At 45.4% G+C, this 22,947-nt stretch overlaps 2 protein-coding genes across 2 annotated transcripts in view; both read left to right on the top strand.

The window, feature by feature from the left end:
- The window catches only part of LOC309329961 (T-lymphocyte surface antigen Ly-9-like), a 319,160-nt gene that overhangs the window by 2,443 nt on the left and 293,770 nt on the right, over nt 1-22,947 (top strand). The window lies entirely within an intron of this gene.
- The window catches only part of LOC309329968 (uncharacterized protein), a 79,545-nt gene continuing 62,793 nt past the window's right edge, over nt 6,196-22,947 (top strand). Inside the window, exons 1-2 of the mRNA XM_081841321.1 lie at nt 6,196-6,359; nt 11,100-12,076. Of these exons, the coding sequence (XP_081697447.1) occupies nt 6,221-6,359; nt 11,100-11,959 (999 nt within the window). The 5' untranslated portion in view covers nt 6,196-6,220 and the 3' untranslated portion in view covers nt 11,960-12,076. The remainder of the gene's footprint in view (nt 6,360-11,099; nt 12,077-22,947) is intronic.

Genomic DNA, 22,947 nt, shown 5'->3' with positions numbered 1-22,947 from the left:
GTTGTAATCTCGGCTGATGCAACCTAATGATTTGGTTTGCGCCTCACGCCGTGACATGAGATAATGGCAGCTCCTGAGCCACGTGGCCCTCACATTCCAAACCAGAGCATCTTGGGATGAAGCCATACGGACATGGCAACCATACCACTCAGATAGCATCAATAAGAGGAGGGAGGAAGCTGCCAGTTGGTTGTGGGTCAACAACCAAGCACTTCCTTCCTGTTCTTCTTCAGATCTATCCTCCACCTGCACATGTAAAAGCAGTGGTGGTCTAAGTAGTGCCCTGCAGATGTTGTTGGATGTCTTCTGCTCCAGTCAGTATGGACAAAGGTCAGGGGTGTTCGTTGTTGGACCCAAAACGTTGGGGGCAGCAAAGGTCTCCCCACATGTGTTCTGGACTATAAATTCCTTTTTGAGACAAAAAATTCCTTCCAGTAGCACCTTAAAGACCAACTAAGTTAGTTCTAGGTATGAGCTTTCGTGTGCATGCACACTTCTTCAGATACACATCTGAAGAAGTGTGCATGCACACGAAAGCTCATACCTAGAACTAACTTAGTTGGTCTTTAAGGTGCTACTGGAAGGAATTTTTTGTTTTGACTATGGCAGACCAACACGGCTACCTATCTGTAACTGGAACTATGGACGGCACAACATTGAGCCGCATGAAATGGAAGTCTGGTATCTGAAGAAGTGTGCATGCACACGAAAGCTCATACCTAGAACTAACTTAGCTGGTCTTTAAGGTGCTACTGGAAGGAATTTTTTGTTTTGACTATGGCAGACCAACATGGCTACCTATCTGTAACTTCCTTTTTGAGATGAGTGGTAGAATTTCCTAAGAGATAGTAAAGATAAAGGTAAAGGGACCCCTGACCATTAGGTCCAGTGGTGACCGACTCTGGGCTTGCGGCGCTCATCTCACTTTACTAGCCGAGGGAGCCGGCATACAGCTTCCAGGTCATGTGGCCAGCAGCACTAAGCCGCTTCTGGCGAGCCAGAGCAGCACACGGAAACACCGTTTACCTTCCCGCCGGATTGGTACCTATTTATCTACTTGCACTTTTGGGTGTGCTTTCGAACTGCTAGGTTGGCAGGAGCAGGGACCGAGCAATGGGAGCTCACCCCGTCATGGGGATTCGAACCGCTGACCTTCTGATCGGGAAGCCCTAGGCTCAGTGGTTTAACCCACAGCGCCACCTGCGTCTCCTCTAAGAGATAGTAGTGTTGGCCTATTTCAGTCAGCCACTGACATTATTATTATTATTATTATTATTATTATTATTATTATTATTTCAATTTCTATACTTCCCCTTATCAAAAGATTTCAGGCCGGTGTACAACAACTGCCCCACGGCAGATGTTAATGCAGGAACGGGCAGCCTCTGGACTGCCAGATGTTGTTGAGCTAGAACTCCTACCAGCCACATCCAGCGTGGTCAAAGGTAAGGGATGTTGGGAGTTGCTGTCAAACGAAGAATGTACTCCTTCATGCAGCACAACGTTAAGCTATGGAACTCATTCGCAGTGATGGCCACCAACTTTAAAAGATAATAAGGCAAATTCATGGAGGATAAGGCTTTCAATGGCTAGCAGTCACAATGACTACGCTCTGCCTCCGTGGTTGGAGGCAGTAATGCTTAATAATAATAATAATAATAATAATAATAATAATAATACAGTCGTACCTTGGTTGACGAATGCCTTAGCAGTCGAGCACCTTGGTTTCTGAATGCCACAAACCCAGAAGTGAGTGTTCCCGTTTGCAAAGTTCTTTTGGAAGCCAAACATCCGGCAGGGCTTCTGCGGCTTCCAATTGGCTATAGGAAGCTCCCACAACCAATCGGAAGCCATGCCTTGGAAGTCAAATGTTTTGGAAGTCGAACAGATTTCTGGAACGGCTTCTGTTCAGCTTCCAAGGTGTGACTGTAATAATAATAAGCCACCCATTTGAATGGGTTGCTGCAGCCACTCTGGACGGCTCTTAATAAAATATTAAAAACACAATAAAACACCAACCATTAAAAACTTCCCTAAAGAGGGCTGCCTTCAGATGTCCTCTGAAAGTCAGATAGTTGTTTGTCTCCTTGATGTCTGATGGGAGGGCGTTCCACAGGGAGGGCGCCACTACTGAGAAGGCCCTCTGCCGGACCCCTGTAGCTTCATGTCTTGTAGTGAGGGAACCACCAGAAGGCCCTCGGAGCTGAACTTCAGTGTCTGGGCTGGAATACCAGGAGGGGACAGAGTGCTTTTGTGCTTGAGTCCTGCTTGAGAGTGTTGTAAACAAAAATCTGCCCTTTTTTCCCTTATGGGGTATCCAAAAGCCCATACAGAGTCCTTATGTAGGTTTCCTATAGGTAGGAGAAAATAACAGAGGCCAACCAGAGAATATTGAGAAGCAAAGCAGCTAGTAAGCCTGATCTTTATTGATCTGTTGCAACAGGGTGCTCCCCTCACCACATGCAGGAGGGAGGAGGAACCCAGAAACCAAGGTGTGCCTGCCCTTATATAGACATTTTAAATTACCTGCCTTGGAGCTCCAGACCACCCCTCCATACATCATACATACATCACAGAAGGAGTGTAACCCAAGACCACCACCCCACAAACATCATACCTACATCACAGAAAAGGTGGTCTACAACAGAAATTTGAATGTTTTTTCCCCCTGTCTGCCAGGTTATCTGATTGCCTTTCCTGATTGCCTTTCCTGTCACCCATTAAAATGCTGATTACTCAATTCCTGAGACAATGGGAAGGCTCCCTGACCCCCTCCCTCCTTGCAGAGAAAACATTTGGTCAGTTTGGGAATCAAAAATGGTTTCAGGTCGATCTTCCTGAGCTGATCTATGTACGTGCTTGGTTGCTACATTTATGAACATCTATTATACACCAAAGACCTTAAAATTCTTACCACAAGAGTTTCCCATTGGAGTATCTGCTTGGCCAGGATGCTAGACTAGATGCGTCATTGGACTGGATCCAGCAAGCTCTTTTCTTATGTTACGTTAACTTCTGGAGATCACCATGTTGGCTAACCATGCTATATAGATGTGGAGAAGCCCAGAGTGAACACATTCCTCAATGACTTATGTTAGGGAACTGCCGTCGGAGCCAGAGGCGGAGGGAAGGCTCCAGAGGGATGCCGGAGAGGGTCCCAGGAGGGAGAGAGGCAGCCCATCTGCTGGGGAAGGAAATCAGCGTAGCACCAGTGGAGAAGGGGGGCAGATGGGGGAATCGGCGAGGTGGCTCCATGACTCCTCGCCGGAGACCAGCGGGGAGAGCACAGGTCCTCCGCTGCCCACACCCTCCCTGTGCAGAAGACTTCCATGCAGGGAGAGAAGGAGGAGACTAGGCGTCAAAGAACTTCTTTGCTGGAAGAAGTTCAAGGAACGCCCACTGACGGATTCTGCCAGTGATTGAGACAGCCACGGATGTGTGGCTGTCCGGACAGAAAGGGTTCACTCAGGCAACCCAGCCAGGTGTGGCGACAACTTACGCACAAGCAACCCCTAGAACCATTACAACTTACTTCAATGCCGTTTAACTGTCGGATTATCCAGATGTCTTTGCCATCCCTCACTCAAGAAGGAATACAGTCCCTCTACCCTCAAATTGTGAATAAGCTCTAGGTTGTTATTATTATTATCATTATAGCGACTTACAACCAAAATAACAGTTCTGAAACTTCTTGCTCTTTGAGGCACACAGGGCAGCTACTGGATTGGTTTGGCATAGTCTGCCATTGATCAACCCGACAGACTTCACAAAACGATCTCAGTGGACTAGAATTTTCCAGGGAAGCAAAGGAATGATGGTGGCTAGCCAAGCATGGTTTCATTCCCCTTCTTGAAAAATTGCTTCACATCCTCATCTGAATGTGATATGTGCGAAAAATGGTTGGCACACAGCAGCACAACAAATTGATGTCCCCGCATAATTGCCAGGGCACGAAACTCAAGTTGTAACCCCAGTTTAGCATACGGAATAATGTCTCTTCAAGGTGGCACAAGATAGCAGCCTAACTACTGTTGCCTATGCTCTGGTAACCTCAAGGTTAGATTACTGCAATGTGTTATACGTAGGGAACTCCCCAGGGAAGTCTGCCTGGCGCCTTCATTATACACCTTTAGGTGCCAGGCAAAAATGTTCCTTTACTTGATTTGATTGATATTCTATGCCCTTTTAAAATGTGGGTTGTTTTGTTTGTTTTTTTGCACATGGGGGTTATTGTGTTTATTTTGATTGTGTATTTTGTGGTTTTATATTTTGATTTTATTCTATGAACCACCCTGAGACTTCTGGGTATAGGGCGGTATATAAATTCAAAGAAGAAGAAGAAGAAGAAGAAGAAGAAGAAAGAGGAGGAGGAGGAGGAGAAAAGGAAGAAGAAGAAGAAGAATGCCCTCTTTTTGCTTGCACATGTTTCTTGTAAATTTACCCTGATGTGAGAATACCAAATATCCTGCCTTTCAGGATACAAACCATTCAAAAGTATCTATCAAATAAAACTACATTTTTTATATATATAAAAAAAGCAACACAATAAACCAGGGGTCGACAATGTGTCAGCTATGGGAGTCAAGGTGCCCACTAGAATGTCCTGGGAAAGGTCACGGGAAATAGCACGAGAGACATTGCTCTTTCTTTTAAGTTCTGTTAATCCATCTGGGAAAGCTTGTCAGAACAGAAAATATCTTTAATCATTTCCAGAAAACACAGATAGTCAGTGCCTGCTATCTCTTGACAGGGACGCTGTTCCATAGAACAGGGGCAGTCACACTAAAAGCCCTGCTTTTGTTGTTGCTTAGTGGGCTTCTGAAATCTTTGGAAACTTCAGGATATACTCTCTGGCAGACAGCAGTGATCTACTGGGTGTATCAACATCAACTTCATCGGACTGGTCATGTTGTGCGGATGTCTGATGATCATCTTCCAAAGCAACTACTCTATTCCGAACTTAATAATGGAAAGTGTAATGCTAGTGGTCAACAAAAGAGGTTCAAAGACTCTCTCAAGGCAAATTTTTAAAAATGTAATATAAACACTGACAACTGGGAAACACTGTCCTGTGAGCGCTCCAGTAGGAGAACAGCCTTTACCAAAGGTGTCATGGGCTTCGAAGTCACTCGAACTCAGGACCCAAGGGAGAAATGTGCTAAGAGGAAGGCATGCTTGGCAAATCCACACAGTGATCAACTCCTGCCCGGAAACCAATGTCCCCACTGTGGAAGGACGTGGGGATCCAGAATAGGCCTCCACAGTCACTTACGGACTCATTGTTAAAACCGTGTTTATGGAAGACTTGGCTATGAGTGACCGCCAAAGAAGAAGAAGACTGGGTTTATAAAGGATAAGGCAGTCTTTCGGGCAACCACACTCCCATGGGAGCTATTTTGTCACTGGTGGTCGGGGCAGTTTCTCAATATTCAAAATATGCCCACCGCCCCCCAAATTTGCCCACTGACCCTTGCAACCACATCATAGTGGTTGTATCTACTCAAAGTAGACACACTGGAATTAATCAACATGGTAAGCAAAGGTCTATTGGTTTCAATAGGTCTACAATAACAACAGTCCTGCTGGATCAGGCCCATCGAGTCCAGCATCCTGTTTTCACAGTGGCCAACCAGGTGCAGATGGGAAGCCCACAAGAATGACTTGGGTGCAACAGAAGCTTTCAGCATCTGGGCTTCCCATCATTTAGAAGCTTACTGCCTCCGACAGCAGAGGCAAAACTTAGCTATCAGGTTTAGTAGCCATGAATCACCCCATCCTTCATGCATTTATCTTATCCTCTTTTTAAAGCCATCCAAGTTGGTGACCACCTCTAGGGTTATATTTTCCAGTTAAGTCCTACTCAGGTTTGACCCCAGTCAAACCCATTGGCATCCCTAATTTAAGGCCGGCGGTGTCAATAGGTCTGTTCTAAGTAGGACTTACAGAAAGCAATCAATTCTGATAGATAAATAAGTAAATTAACTGCCAATGTTTGTCTGGGCTGTTTATGGAGTCCCATTGACTGGAAGCCTTTGATCTCCTGCCTCTTCCTTCTGCTAAACAGCTGCAGGGTGTGACCTCCGCAGCACCTGCCAATTAGCCCTGACATGATAATTAACGATAACACAAGTTGGGCTCCACATTCTCTCTTGGCGAGTCACTGGGTCTACAGCAGCAGGTAAAAATGTCTGTGTAAGGCTGAGAGGAATCCCATTTGCACATGCAATCATCTCTGCCTCGTGGCCACAAGACCGTTGCAGGAAACTGCATAAATTCTCTGCCCCTTCACCTTGCTCCTCTGTTCTGGTCTGTGTGTCCTGCTCTCCTCTCCTCTCCTCCTCTCATCTCCACTGAGCAGGGTAAGCGTGATCTTTCCTCTACTCTTAAATGCTCTTCTGCGCCAGGCAGACTGTTGGATGTGGGTGTGGAGCCGTCCAAATGATATTTCTGCTCCATTTGACTTTGTAATGTCTGTCTGGAGTTGCAATGAGAGCGATGATCAGATGGGTCTGCTTCCTTATCCACACGGATGCCTTAGACAGAGGTTCCTTCCTCTGCGATAGCCCCAAGCTTCAGGCAAATGAGCTTGTATTGGTAGTGGCAAAAAGTTCTGTCACCGGGATGAGTTTTTGTAAATCGAGTTTTTATGACAATGGATTGGTATATAAACCCTGGAAAATATATAAGATAAATAAGTCAATAGGGTGAGTATGGTGTAAGTACTGGATGCTGCAAAATGATCTTGGGGATGAGTGGTGATGGAATGAGTTTTCTCCCTGACCTTGGTGTCTTCAGGCATTAAAAATTGCATCTCTTCTCTCATCTACATAGCCTGAGTTTTGCTTCTTGGTCACATAAGTGTGTGACAGAATGTCAATAGTTCTCTCTCTCTCTCTCTCTCTCTCTCTCTCTCTCTCTCTCTCTCTCGTTCATGCTTGCCCTCCATCATATAATACAGTGGTACCTCAGGTTAAGTACTTAATTTGTCCCGGAGGTCCGTACTTAACCTGAAACCATTCTTAACCTGAAGCACCACTTTAGCTAATGGGGCTTCCTGCTGCCACCGCGCCACCAGAGCACAATTTCTGTTCTCATCCTGAAGCAAAGTTCTTAACCTGAAGCACTATTTCTGGGTTAGCGGAGTCTGTAACCTGAAGCGTATGTAACCCAAGGTACCACTGTATATTTAACCCAACCAATGGAATTATATTAATATATTTCTTAATGATTTAGGGTGTTATCCACTCAAGTAATTCTCAGGGTAGATTTGAAATACAGTCGTACCTCGGTTCTCGAACATGTGTGGTTTCTGATTGGCTGCAGGAGCGTCCTGCAGCCAATCGGAAGCCGCGGAAGCCACGCCGGATGTTCAGCTTCTGAAAATCGTTCAAAAACTGGAACACTCCCTTCTGGGTTTCACTTGTTTGGGAGCCAATTTGTTTGGGAGCCAAGGCGTTCAAGGCTCTTGCTATTTGTTAGGAAGGCTGAAGAGCCTCTTTCTGTTCTTCCCTTGGGAAATATTAATACAGGGACAGATTTGCCCAGTTTTCTAAGCTATTGCTTGTTTACTGCTTAGACTTGATTTTTAAGCCCCTTTGTGGGAATAAATGCTGAGTTTACTGGAACAGCGTCCAGGTCTCGACTCACAAGTTGATGTTCCTTCTATGAAATACACGAGAGATTGTAAAGAAAAAGACTATGTCTATATTTGTCTGCTTATCTATACTGCTTATTGTGGTCCTTGGTGATATATTTTCCTGTGACTTTGCATTGTGCTATTATATCACCACCTCTGCATTGTCTGTCGCAGCGCTTTAGGGTTTCAGGCAGGTGGTCTTTTCTGGCCCTTCCAGGACATGAGAAGGGTTGACCCCGGGACCTTCTGCATGCAAGACAGATCCTTTACCACCGAGCTGTGGGCCTTCCCCACTTAATGGCAGATGGGTTTTGTGGGTTGGGAAAGAGTTGATGGAGGATATTAGGGGGGGAAACCCCATTAAGGTGCAGAGAGAGAACTTTAAATTAAAAGAACATAGGAATTTGCCACCATGTGGTGGATAGCTCCTAGCTTAGAAGGTCTTTAATCATTCTACAGTGGGACCTTGGTTCTCAAACTTAATCCGCTCTGGAGGTCCGTTCCAAAACCAAAGCGTTTCAAAACCAGGGTGCGCGTTCCCATAGAAAGAAATGCAAAATGGATCAATCCATTCCAGACTTTTTAAAAACAACCCCCAAAATAGCAATTTAACATGAATTTTACTATCTAATGAAACCATTGATCCATATAATGAAAGCAATAAACAATGTACTGCAGTCACACAATCAATCGATAGCTGAATTGGGTTCCACACAGTCACAAAAACAACAAAGAAGAGAGCCACAAAAATGCAAAATAAATAGCGAAAACAAACAGACCTCAGCATAGCACTCCAATCGGAAGTGTGGCACTCAAATTGGAAGCGTAACATTCAAAACAGAGCATGTTCGACTTCTGAAGAAGGTTCGCAAACTGGAACACTTACTTCTGGGTTTGCAGTGTTTGGGTTCCAAGTTGTTTGAGTACCAAGGTGTTTGAGAACCAAGGTACCACTGTACAGTGGTACCTCGGGTTACATACGCTTCAGGTTACATACGCTTCAGGTTACATCGCTAACCCAGAAATAGTACCTCGGGTTAAGAACTTTGCTTCAGGATGAGAACAGAAATTGCATGGCAGCAGCGGGAGGCCCCATTAGCTAAAGTGGTGCCTCAGGTTAAGAACTGTTTAAAATGCCATCAGTTCACTCAGCACGTTATATAGATACTCGAAAATGCACCATTTCTTCAATGGACACCAGCCATGTAAGGCTCATCTGGAGTTCCACAAATCTCCAGCTTCAGTGCTTGCCTGGGTCAGCAAAACAGGATATAGGACGAGTGGGCATTTTGCATTCCCGTGCAGGGTTTGACACCCATTCTCAGAACACTAGAACAATGGGTTTCAGCATTTGAGCTGTCCTGCCTGTGATGCACATGGGTTTGTTCAACTTCTTCCACTCTGCAAAGGCAGGGGGTGAACCCATGAACCCAGACACTTCATAGATGAGATCTGCTGGTGCCAGGAGGAAAGGTGGAAATCCACACAGGAAGAGAGGGAAAGGAAGAAGTGTGCTGCAATGGTTGGAGCATTGCCCAAAGCTGAGAGGAGGACAGAGTTGGAATCTTCATAAGAACATAAAACTGCAGCTAGGATTCTGCTAGGACAAAGATGGGAGAGCGCAGAAATACCAACTAAAGAAGAATGCAAAGAAAACTGATGGAATACAAAATTAACGGAATAGCAAAATTAACAGAAAGGCTTCGAGATAATAGAGATTTTAAGAAAGATTGGGAACCATTTATGTTATATCTACAGAATCAATGTAAAGAAATGGACTCACTTGCAGGGTTTGAGCAAACATTTGCAATTAACGAAACAAATATAGAAATAGAAATATGATGTTAGAATGATAAGAGAATAATAATTATTTTAAAAATCTTAAAGGATAAGAAATAACCAATAAGCAGGAGAGATAATTCATCAAAAAACCAGAAAAGGAAGTTGATGGAAGTCACTGGGGGGTTGGGGACCTATTGTTGTTGTTCTTTAGTCGTTTAGCCATGTCCGCCTCTTCGTGACCCCATGGACCAGAGCATGCCAGGCACTCCTGTCTTCCACTGCCTCCCGCAGTTTAGTCAAACTCATGCTGGTAGCTTCGAGAACACTGTCCAATCATCTCTTCCTCTGTCGTCCCCTTCTCCTTGTGCCCTCCATCTTTCCCAACATCAGGATCTTTCCTTCCAGTGAGCACTCAGGGCTGATTTCCTTCAGAATGGATCGGTTTGATCTTCTTGCAGTCCATGGGACTCTCAAGAGTCTCCTCCAGCACCAGAATTCAAAAGCATCCATTCTTCAGCGATCAGCCTTCTTTATGGTCCAGCTCTCACTTCCATACATCACTACTGGGAAAACCAGAGCTTTAACTATATGGACCTTTGTTGGCAAGGTGATGTCTCTGCTTTTTAAGATGCTGTCTAGGTTTGTCATTGCTTTTCTCCCAAGAAGCAGGCGTCTTTTAATTTCGTGGCTGCTGTCACCATCTGCAGTGATCATGGAGCCCAAGAAAGTAAAATCTCTCACTGCCTCCATTTCTTCCCCTTCTATTTGCCAGGAGGTGATGGGACCAGTGGCCATGATCTTGGTTTTGTTGATGTTGAGCTTCTTATCTTAATTTGTATTTCCCCCCTTGAAATAATGAATGTGATGATTATAAAAATGTAAAATCCAATAAAACTTTTTTTTTTTAAAAAAAATAAATCTTCATAAGTACATAAGAAGAGTGCGGTTGAGTCAGGCTAATGGCCCATCTAGGCCAGCAACCTGTTCTCACAATGGCCAGCCAGTTGCCTCAGTGGGAAAATTGAGTGAAAGAACACTCTCCTGTGGTTTCCAGAAACTGGTTGTTGTTTAGTCGTTTAGTCGTGTCCGACTCTTCGTGACCCCATGGACCAGAGCACGCCAGGCACTCCTGTCTTCCACTGCCTCCCACAGTTTGGTCAAACTCATGCTGGTAGCTTCAAGAACACTGTCCCACCATCTCGTCCTCTGTCGTCCCCTTCTCCTTGTGCCCTCCATCTTTCCCAGCATCAGGGTCTTTTCCAGGGAGTCTTCTCTTCTCATGAGGTGGCCAAAGTCTTGGAGCCTCAGCTTCAGGATCTGTCCTTCCAGTGAGCATTCAGGGCTGATTTCCTTAAGAATGGATACGTTTGATCTTCTTGCAGTCCATGGGACTCTCAAGAGTCTCTTCCAGCACCATACCATTCTCCTCCACTACCATTCTGGTAGTTTCTAACTACCAGAAACTGGTAGTTAGAATCATTATTGCCTCAAAGCATGTAGCTCAAGCGAACCACTTGAAGCATCCATTGCGTTGAGCTGTTTCAATTGCTTTTGTTTGATTTGCTCATTGCAAATAGCTAGAAGTCTGCCCATTTTAATAATAAGCCTTATTTGCAATGGGCTTTGCATAATTCCATTTGCAACTGTATGTTCTGACTGCCTCCTGTTTTCTCTCTCCCAGGTTGTCTGTCGTTGAACCACCAGCCCCCCAAGATGTACTGCTACGAGCAGCAGTGTAAGCAGCCATGCCTACCACCCCCTATTTGCCAACAGAATACTGGCATCAAAGGCACAAAAGGGTACAGACCTCAGAGCCAGCAGCCATACATCCCACCATGCTCTCCCCAGTGGCAAGATTCCTGCACACCTGGGTACCTCCAGTCCCCTTACTCTCCACAGAGCCCCCAGGGCTATGCACCAGAATACATACAACCATGCTCCCCTCAGTCCCAGTCATGCTATGAACCTCAAAGCACACAGTCTTGCTCTCCGCAGACCTATGGCGCACCATGCATCCCAGTCTGCTGCCCGCAGTCCCAGAAGTGTGTGCCACCTCAATGCATCCAGTCGTGTTACCTGCCACAGCAGAAATCGCTCAGCTCTTCGCAGTACACCCAGCAGACCTGCTGCCCCCCATGCAAATCGGCTGCTTTTAGCTGCCAGCAGTCATGCGTCAGCCAAACCACACAGCAGTGCACTCCGAAAGGCAGTAGGCAGTGGCTTTCCCAGCAAAGCACAATCCAGTGTTCGCCGGCATGTGCAACAAAAGGAGACTGGCTGTGCACGACCAAAGGAGGCCCACAGTGCGTGAGTCAACAGTGCATCACCAAAGGAGGCCCCTGTAGCCAACAATATTCAAGCAAGGGCCAACAACAGTGGTCAAGTGGTGTGACGAAGGGAGGGCCGGTCTACTCAACAAAGAGCGGCCAGAAGAATTCGAGAAAGGGAGGCCAATCCTTTGGGCCACAGCAATGCAAAACCCAAGTGAAAATATCAAGCAAGGGTCAGAAATATTGTTCCGCTGGTAAGTGGCCCTTTTAAAGCAAAGGCAAGCTGGGGACATTTGCAGCAAAGGTGGAACACATTACTACGCACATGGATAAGGGCTTCTTCTTCGCATGACGCATTATTTGCTTGTGGAACTCAACAACACAGGATGTGGCTTCAGGGTTGTTGTTGCTTTTAAATAGATGAGTATTTTGATAAATACTCATGATATTACAACAGGTTGAAAGCAGCATAAAGTTTATCATTAAATGCATCGTTCCGAAACTTTACAAAAATGTCACTGTTAGGCTGGTTTATATGTATTGTTTTCTAATAAGTTAGTTTAATCATAGTTACTATCGTCCAGATTTGAATACAGCAGGAGATATAGGCTTCCGCAGTTTTTAGCTATCTTAATCTTAGCAGCAGATTAAATACTGCTTCTGACTGGCTTTGGTGGTTTTGAAAGGGGATTTGACAAAGTCTTAGACAGCTTTAAAAGGGAATTAAGCAGATTAATGGCCACATCTTCATCTCTTGTTAGTGGTGGTAGTCAAACTGAGCTTCTATGTTAAAAGGCCTATTACCTTTCATTATCATATGCAGGAGATAACAGACGGGTGACTTGCTGCTTTCACAACTGGTTTGTGATGTTCCCAGTGACATCTCTCTCCTCTTATACTGTGACAAGTGGACCTGTGTTAGGAGGGGGAAATATGAATTATTCCATTGGGCCATGACAGGTTAGCTCATCATCTAAACCAATAATGGGGGATTTGTGGTCCTCCAGATATTGTTGAACTACAATGTTCATGTAGGGAACAGATTGACAGTTTTGGTTTCACCGTCCAGTGGATGTTTCACCATTGGGAATGTGGATTCCACCATAATAATAATCTATTTATTTATACACCAACTATCTGACACCCTCGAGAGCTGATGCCAGCCAGTGTAAGCCATACTGGTCTATATGGACCAATAGTCTGACGATATAACACGGCTTTCTGAAAGAAGGTTAGAAGATGGAAGGCTGTTCTAGGCCTCAGGAGTTGTTAAAAGTGGGGTACAGACAAGCAGAAATTGGTTATGGGGTAAAGAAGGAATGTGAAGAGTAAGAAATTGAGAGCTGGTAAAGTCTAGAAGTTTTGTATGATGAGATAAGGCATGAATTCAGAGCTTAAAGAAGAATTCTCATTTCCTTTTTTGACGTTCATGTTCTGGAAAATATAAGAACGTAAAGACATCCCTCTTGTATGAGAATAAATACCCATTTAGTCCAGCATCCTCCCTCCACACTGGCAAAGTAGATTATGGTTACCAGGTTTTTTCCAATGATTCTTGGGACCTGCATGCATATTGTATAAAGGTGCAAAGCCCTTCTTTCGCACCCTGTGAAACATAAATGTACAGAGTTATTTAAAAATTGGGCAACAGCGCGCCACCTGCCCGTGACTCCCAAGCCTTCCCTGATCTCCTTCCGCCTTCCCTCTTTGTTTTGACAGATCAGGGGAGGCTCGGGAGTCACGGGCGGGCAGTCAGGAGGGGCCAGCCTGGTAGTGCAGTTGGCTCTGGCTGGCTTCAGGAGCTCCTCGCTGCTGTGGCACAGGAAAAATGGTGGGTGCCAATGGTGGGTGCCATGGCAGTGGGCAGCTCCTGAAGCCAGCCAGAGCCAACTGTGCTAACAGACTGGCTCCAGGCTGCTAAGGCTGCTGCTGCCACATTTCCCGGGGACAGATTTGGAAATCTGGGGACATTCCGGGGATGGAATTTGTCCAGGGACAGATTTGCAAATCCGGGAACTGTCCCCGGGAACCAGGGACGTCTGGTAACCCTAAAGTAGATGCTCCACTGGGAAGCACCTGAGCACAAAAGCGCCCTCCTCACTTGTGATTCCCAGAAACAGAGACTGAGATTTACTGCCTCTGGAACTGGAGGTTCTACTGAGCCAGAAGTCTCTCCTCCTTGAGTTTGCCTATTTGTCTTTTAAAGCTCCCTGAGCACCACAAGGATTCAGCGAGACTCTGCTGCATCGAAAGGCCAGAGGCCTGTCTACACTCTCTCTTTTTAAAACTGGTATTTATTAAGTTTTACAATTTTATATTCATCACATTCATCATGATCACAAAGAAAGAGGGGGGAAATCCCAATCTCTCCCCCCCCCCCAGTGACTTCCCTCAACTTCCTTTTCTGGTTCTTTAAATGTTTTTTTCTCCTGCTTATTTTATTTTATCTTAACCTTGTAGTCGTTAAATTAAGGAATGGCAAATTTTTATACCATATTTTTTTTTTCCAAATTACATCTTACTCTTTGTTATTCTCCAGTTCTTACATCTTAGCTTCTGTTTTTGCTTTTGTTAATTGTAAGTGTTTACTCAAAGTCTGCTTCTTTACAGTGTTTTTGTAAATACAACATAAACGGTTTCCAGTCTTTTTAAAAGTCTCTACAGTGGGACCTCGGGTTGCGGGCGTAATCCGTGACGGAGGCACGTCTGCAACCCACAGCATTCGTAACCTGCAGTGCCACGTCTGCGCACGTGCGTGATGCGATTTGGTGCTTCTGCGCATGTGCGAGCAGAGTGTAGCAGGAACCCCCCACCCCAATCATTCAGTTTGTACAAACTTCACACACACACACACACACACACAGACTACATACGCTACGCTTCTGTTATAAATTCATAGAAAATCAACCATACATCGCATCTGCACTGTTCCACTTTTATTTTACTCCATGAAGGAAGGACTACAAAATGGGGAAGGTTTGATACAGGGCAGCCATAATCCCTTCACCATCCCAGCACATCCACAGGAGCCCTGCCCAGTTGCTATGCCAACCCTGACGGTCCTAGACAGAAGACCATCAAGATCACAAAGAACTTGCATATGGGAGTGGATTCAGCATGGACTGAAACAAAGGACAATGATCAGATCTTCCCTCTGGGGGCAGGAAACTGCCAACTCCCCTTTGTCTCCTGGAAGTGACTCATGGGGAAGGGGAAAGGGGGAACCAGCCAGGTGACAGGACACTCAGGTTACCACCGCAACTCCTCCCTCAACCCCTCCTTTCTGTAATGCATGCATGATGTTTCTGGGGGTGGGCTTGACCTAGAGGAGGGGAATTTCGAAAGTTTTTATAAGGTCTTGCACACCATTTTTCTGTGTCTTTCCTTTCACCTGCAAGTGAGGGGAGCACCCTGTTGCAACAGTCAATAAAGGCCAAGCCTACAGGCTGCTGATTTGCTCCAATTTACTCTGGTTGGTGTCTTTACTTTTTGTCCAAGGGAGCCCTCGGATTTTTCCGGTAACAAGAGAAACCCGGAAGTAACCCTTTCCGGTACTTCCGGATTTCCCGCGGTCCAGATTTCCCGTGGTCCGCAACCTGAAAACACGTAACCTGAAGCGCTTGTAACCTGAGGTACCACTGTATTGTCCTTGTCTCTGTGTCTACACTCTCATCCTGTGGCCAAACAGTCGCTTTTGGGAAACCATAAGAATGAGACAAACGACACAGCTTGGGTTCCCATCTTCAGGCTCTTGAAGGCAACCAAAGTCAAGAGAGCAGCACATGAACACATATTCTTGTGTGGGGGAAGGAGAGAGGAACTCTCCTTGCTGTAACTTGCTGCTACATCAATGGGTTTACTTTGGCTAGGATATCTGGGTGGGTGGTAGACAGCTGCCCATCAAACTGCAGAATGTTATTATGTAAATGCTGCTGGGCTGGGTTGGGTTGGGATGGAAGGTTGAAGGCAGCCAACCAGCTGATAAATAACTGATTAAAGGGGAAAGTGATACAACACTAAATAAAAAAAAATCCTTCCAGTAGCACCTTAAAGACCAAAACAAAACAAATTCCTTCCAGTAGCACCTTAAAGACCAACTAAGTTAGTTCTTGGTATGAGCTTTCGTGTGCATGCACACTTCTTCAGATTTCTTCAGATGCATGCACACTTCTTCAGATGGTATCTGAAGAAGTGTGCATGCACACGAAAGCTCATACCAAGAACTAACTTAGTTGGTCTTTAAGGTGCTACTGGAAGGAATTTTTTTATTTTGTTTTGACTATGGCAGACCAACACGGATACCTATCTGTAACTGATACAACACTATATTTTATCAGCTACTTTAAAATGATTTATCAGCTACTTTAAAATAAGGCTGCATTTTAAATTGCATTTTAACCTGTATTTTAAATTGCCCCCCCCCCTTTCTCCTATTATGTTTTTACTGTGATTTTATTGGTGTTAGCGGCCCTGAGCCCAGCTCTGGCCGGGAAGGGCAGGGTAAATAAAATGTATTATTATTATTATTATTATTATTATTATTATTATTATTATTATTATTTTATTCTGTCAAGAGACACACGAGGGGCTCATTTTGATAACATTTGCGTAAGGGAAAAGTGCATGTATTTGTGTCTGCATTCCTGTTTTGACTTTTACTTTTTCTATTTGTGTCTCACCTTTCCATACTACTTTGTGCACTAAGAATGTCCAAACCTGTGTTAAATTTAATTTTATTCAAAGCCCACTGTTGTTATTTTTAAGTCCCTTCAGAATGTAATGTTGGCAAAGAGTCTCAGCAGCAGTTTTGTGGTTGTTGTTGTTGTTGTTGTTACCACCACCATCACTCGGGTTGTAAAACACATTCCTTACACACAGATGGTTCCAGGTTTGATCCATATTGTCAGGGGCTCAGGAGCAGAGGCACAGGGAAGATGGGAAATGGAGAGCGAGGGCGAGGAATCAGAGGGCAGTGTAGGAGGAGACAGTGGTCCGAGGGATTCCATAAGCCTCTCCAGCGAATCGGAAGATTCACAGAAGGGAGCGCCAGTGGCCAGGGGTAGGGGGGTCCCAAGGGGAACGCCCCAGGAGCAAGGGGGGAGCAGGGACTCCCAGAGTAGTAGTTGGAGATCAGGACCAGCTTCCCCACCAGAGCAGAGTGGGGGGGAAGGGTCCCAGGCATCGGGACCAGTACTTCCCCCACCAGGGAGAGAAGATGAGGCAGAGCTGACCACGCCTTCCTCGGAGAGTCGTACAACGGAGGGGGGGTCAGATCCGGCCAGTGTCCCGGAAGAGGGAAGCAGTGACAGAAGTAGTGTAACGGTTAGGAGAAAGGTCACTGGGTTGGCGCGAGAAGCAAGTTCAAATGTACAGGAGCGCAGGACAGCAGAGAGTGAGGATTGGGAACCGGGTCCTAAAGCACGCCGGAGGCAAGGGGAGGAGCTAAGCGACTCAGCGTCGGAAGAGTCCAGGAAGGGCAATGCCCCAGAGGGCAGGAGGACCCAGAGGAGGAGAGAGCAGCGCAGAAGGTGGAGCAGGGCTAGGATCTTAAACTGGTGCGGAAGGGGAAGTGATTCAGATAGGACTTCGCCGATCTAGAGTCTAGACGTAGGGTTGCACGCTCTGGCTTTAAAATGGAAACTATACTTCAATAAAGACTTTTGTACATAATATCAGCCTGGCGTTGGTCCTCTGTGAGCTGGGACCTAGAGGCAGCCCTGACACATATGATCTTATTTTTGCCCTTGAACTTAATTGTTTTCTTTCTGAACATACCATTACCATCACTTCATGGTAATGAACTCAGTTACTCAATTAAACAAGTGGCACAAACTCTGTAGCAATGAGAAAGCATAACATTTGGCAAATCGCCCTTCTTGAAAACACCTAACCTAAGCTAAAGAGGAGCAGGGGTCAAAGTGCAATTTAGTCAAATATTATATTATTATTATTATTATTATTATTATTATTATTATTATTAGCAGATAAGGAGCATATGCCTATATTTAACCTAGTCCAAGGTTATTTTTTATCTTTTTTATTATAAAAAACTGTTGTTGTTGTTACAGATATTGATAAAAAACAAGAACACTAAAAGTAAAAAAATCCTATTTGTTTTAATTCAGACTACGGGACCCTTTCCAATTACAGACCACACATCTTTTCCCTATTGGTGTGTTTTATCATTATTAAAATTCAATAAAAAAAATCTGAAAAAAGAAAAAGTAGAACATCTTGGCTATTACTATCATTATTACTATTTTCTGTATGCATTTGGTTGGTTGTTCAGTCACTGCTCTGCTTCCATACTCATTTATTTACCTACGTGCAGATCAATGCTATTTATTTGACAGTTATTCTGACCAGTCAAGGTCAAGCCCATGATATTCTTTCAAGGACTCTGAGGTTAGCTGAATTCTGGAGCACATTTTAAGTGGGAAAATTGACTCCCTCAGAGAACAGCTTTAAGGTAATTGCAAGCAAGATACATTTGGCCACCTCCATCATTCTGCTTGGACACTGAGGTCCAGCTCCGAGGGCCTTCTGGCGGTTCCTGCGAGAAGCCAAATTACAGGGAACCAGGCAGAGGGCCTTCTCAGTGGTGGCACCCTCCCTGTGGAACTCCCTCCCACCAGATGTCAAAGAGAGAAATAAGTACCAAACTTTTAGAAGACATCTAAAGGCAGCCGTGTTTAGGGAAGCTTTTAATGTTTAATAGGTTATTGTATTTTAGTGTTTTTTTGGAAGCCGCCCAGAGTGGCTGGGGAAACCCAGGCAGATGGGCAGGGTATAAATAATAAATTATTATTATTATTATTATTATTATTATTATTATTAGCCAACCAAAACTCACTCTCTCTCTTTTTATCCACATTTACCAACTTCTGCATTTCTTGACACAGGTTCAGGTTTTCCAGGTCTGTGTCTGAATGCTTTTGTTTTATTTATTTATTTATTTATTTATTTATTTATTTGCTCCATTGTTTTCCGCACTGAACAGGAGCAAACGGCCACCTGCAGAAAACCTGAATTGTCATTCTGATTCAGTGTTAAATAGTAAGTTTTCCTGGGGAAAGTGGCAGAGCAAACAAACAAACAAACAAGACCCAGGCACTGACTGTGAAAGTGTGAACCCGTGCCTAGAAAGTATGGGATAGAAGATAAGTGTGGATATATTATATTCTTATAAAATCCACTGGATCACACCCATTTTGATTTGTTTTGTTTTGTTTTGTTATTAAGTTGATTGCATCTCTTTCCACTTATCTGTGTGTAAGAGCATTTGTAGTTGTGATTCGAGTCGTCTGTTTGGTAAGAGATGAATCAGAAGTTCATTGCTGTCTTTCTTAAATGATGGCTTTTAAATGATGGTTATCATTGCTGCTTTATTGTGGCAGGAACACTCTTTTATATTTTCATCTGATCTACTTTTTTAACACTGGTTATGTACTTGAATAAAAAGAGGGCTGTATATCTGCTATTAAATGTTGTCTCTCACACACAACACCTGCCTCCTAGGAGATATTTTGCCAGATATTATTTTATATAATAATACCTGGACTGATTTTTCTGGAACATCACAGTATCACATTACTTCCCTTCTGGCAATTCCTGTTTCTTGTTCAATCTTTATTTACAGCAAACACCCATCTGAAAGGAGGACAAAAGCCTTGCTTGCTGCTTAGGCTCATCGGGTCTACGAGAAAGGAAATTAGCTGGAAGGCGAAGGTTGATAATTTTGGCAAAATTGCTCTTTACTGGAATGCCAACTGGCTTAAGATGTCTGCTAATCTGGCCCAACTTTATTTTCTAATGGAAAACAGCCTTGGGGGAATATCTCTCCCAAACAGGAGTTTTTACAGGAGGGGTTGGGTAGGTCATGACGAGACGAATATTATCTTTTGCGCGTCAAGGTCCCCAAGACACCCCCCCAAAGAAAAACACAATTGACACTTAATTTTTGTTTAAGGTTTTTGGCATAATTTTGGCCACAATTTTATTTAAATTACAGCAATGTGAGTGGCTGCTTAGGCATTGGTAGCACTAACTGACCCCGCATGGGGACAGCTCTGACATTTGCACCCCCTGCGAAGTCAGGAAGGGTAAGTCACCTGGGGAGAGGGACGGGACTGGGAACCATGCCTCACCTCTTCCCAGCATGCTCCCAGGGCTTGTGTGGCCCTAGCCCCTTGCCAGGGGGTTTCGGACAAAAGCATGGGGAGCCCCTGGGTTACTTTAATGGAAAACCCTTGCAGCAGCATTTTGGAGTGGCAGGCACAGCCAAATCCATACCCCTTCACTAACCAATTCCCAGACCAATGCCTAACCGCAACCTTACAAGTTGTGACGATTTGCTATGCAGTAGGCAAAACCCAAATGGCACACAATAATCAGCCAAATGGACAAAATTCCTACCGGGCCCCTGCCCCAAAGCAGACGACCCCATGACAGGCATAGCAAGGTCAAGCAAACAGCCTAACAATAGGGAAGGGAGGACGGGTGATCCGAAGCATGCAGCGAAAAGAGAAAGTGTGCATTGTATTTAACAAATAGGGCTGTCAATCAACAAATGGCAACATCTAGATTTCCCCAGTAACAGCCCGCCCCTGCTTAAAGGATGGCCAAACCATTTGCCTAACAACAGTGAGGTGTCTCGTCAGCCCCAACCGCAACTCGTGCTCTCCATGAGGGAGAACACGCTTTGCTGGAGAAAACAGGAAGCTGTTATGGCAATGCCAGGATCATGAATCCAATGAACCAGAACATGGAACAGGGGCTGGAAATAAGATAGGCGTGTTAGTAAATCACTCCACCGAGGCTACATTTTGTGATTAGTGGAAATCACGCAGTCTGTCTGAGAGGAAGCGTGAGAACAAGATATAGTCCTTTCTGTATGTATTATGTGATGTACTTTCACTTTTGCCCGTTCTCTCTCGGAGCTGAACAAGAGAGAGCACCATGATTCTGTGTCTGTACAGTGTCAATAAATAGTAGTTAAAACTACAATGCCTCCTTCTTTTGCTTTGTCAAGAGAGAAGGTTAAAAGGTAAAGGGGTAAAAGGACCAGGTAATTAGGTCCAGTCGTGGCCGACTCTGGGGTTGCGGTGCTCATCTCGCTTCATTGGCCGAGGGAGCTGATGTACAGCTTCTGGGTCATGTGGCCAGCATGACTAAGCCGCTTCTGGTGAACCAGAGCAGCACACGGAAACACCGTTTACCTTCCCGCCAGAGCGGTACCTACTTATCTACTTGCACTTTGACGTGCTTTCGAACTGCTAGGTTGGCAGGAGCAGGGACCGAGCAACGGAGCTCACCGCGTCGCGGGGATTCGAACCACCAACCTTCTGATCGGCAAGTCCTAGGCTCTGTGGTTTAACCCTGGAGAAGGAAGGGTTGCCTTTTCCAGAGCTTTGCTCACCGGAGGACACTTGGAGATCTGGGGAGCTGCAGATAGCCTGGAGCGCTCTCCCAACAAGGTGCTCACAATCATGAATGAAGGAGCTCATATGGCATAAACCATGGGTAGGCAAATGAAGGCTCGGGGGCCCAATCCGGCCCAATCGCCTTCTAAATCTTGCCCATGGACGGTCCGGGAATCAGTGTGTTTTTACATGAGTAGAATGTGTCCTTTTATTTAAAATGCATCTCTCAGACTGGTGACTGGGAGCGACAGCCAAGGCCCCATAACACCGGTCCTGAAAGACCAACATTGGCTCCCAGGACATTTCTGAGCACAATTCAAAGTGTTGCTGCTGACCTTTAATGCCCTAAATGGCTTCGGCCCAGTATACCTGAAGGAGCATCTACACCCCCATCGTTCTGCCCGGACACTGAGGTCCAGCTCCGAGGGCCTTCTGGCGGTTCCCTCACTGCGAGAAGCCGTCCGGGAATCAGCATGTTTTTACATGAGTAAAGGGACCCCTGACCATTAGGTCCAGTCATGGCCGACTTTGGGGTTGCAATGCTCATCTCGCTTTATTGGCTGCGGGAGCCGGCGTACAGCTTCCGGGTCATGTGGACACATGACTAAGCCGCTTCTGGCGAACCAGAGCAGCGCACGGAAACGGCGTTTACCTTCCCGCCGGAGCGGTACCTATTTATCTACTTGCACTTTGACGTGCTTTCGAACTGCCAGGTTGGCAGGAGCAGGGACCGAGCAACGGGAGCTCACCCCATCGTGGGGATTCGATCGGCAGGCCCAAGAGGCTCTGTGGTTCAACCCACAGTGCCACCTGCAGCCCTTGCAACATTTGCCATACAGTTGACCAATTTGTCACATCTACGGGACACTTCTCCCGGTACCTGACAGTGTCGGCTACCACACCCTCCTACAAAGGCAGCATTGACATGTAAGGCATAGCAGAATGAACGGGAGAGTGGATCTGGGGCAAACAGCTTGGTGACACTGGCCATAACGAAAGCTCTAGTACACCCTTGTGTTTACTCTCTTCTTGAACGCAGCAAAGGGCTATTTTCATTCCTCCTCCACCTCCTCAAACGAAAGGGCTTGGCCTCCCATTTGGGGCTAGATTTTAATCAAGGGCAAATCAATAGTGCTTGTTTTGTTCTGCTTTTTCATTAAAAAGGGAGGAGGAGGAGGAGGCGGCAAAGGCATCAAGGGCATCAACCACCCTCCCATTGTCTCCCGGGGCTGGCAGGTACGCAGGTGTAATTTAGTAGTTGTGCCGCTTGAAATTAAATTAGCTCTATTGGAAGGAGGCTACTGGGAACCACTGTTCCTTGAAGAACAATGGAGGTGTCACGGCTCCACTGTTGGAAAAAATAAAATACAGATTAGTGGCAGGCACCCTGTTACTCCCAGCTGCACAGGGTATAAATAATACCATGGAATCCTAGCGTTTGAGGGGACTTCGAAAGCCATCAAATCCAAGGCTCTTCAACATCCAACGCTCACCTTGCATGCAGAAGGTCCAATATTCAGTCCCCAGCATCTTCCAGGTAGGGCTGAAGAAAACCCCTGCCCACCAACCTGAAGAGCTGCTGCCAGTCAGTGTTAGCACAACTGACCTAGATGAACCAATGATTGGACTTGGTATAAGGCAGCTTCCCACGCCCCTGTGTCACAGGTAGAGCATCTTGCTTTACATGCAGAAAACTTTCCTTATGGGAGCTGCCCTCTATGTTCCCCCGCTCATTGTCTTCGTTGCCCTCTTCTGGAGAAAGTTCAAGAGGAATTGTGGCTGGACTTTGTCAATGAGCTGCCTCGGATTATGTGTAAATTTAGTCAATGAGCTGCCT

The sequence above is a fragment of the Podarcis erhardii genome (assembly GCF_964252035.2).
Source record: "Podarcis erhardii genome assembly, chromosome: 15".
NCBI classification, from domain to species: Eukaryota; Metazoa; Chordata; class Lepidosauria; order Squamata; family Lacertidae; genus Podarcis; species Podarcis erhardii.
The sequence above is the reverse complement of the archived record's forward strand: the minus strand, read 5'-3'. Positions and strand labels throughout refer to the sequence as shown.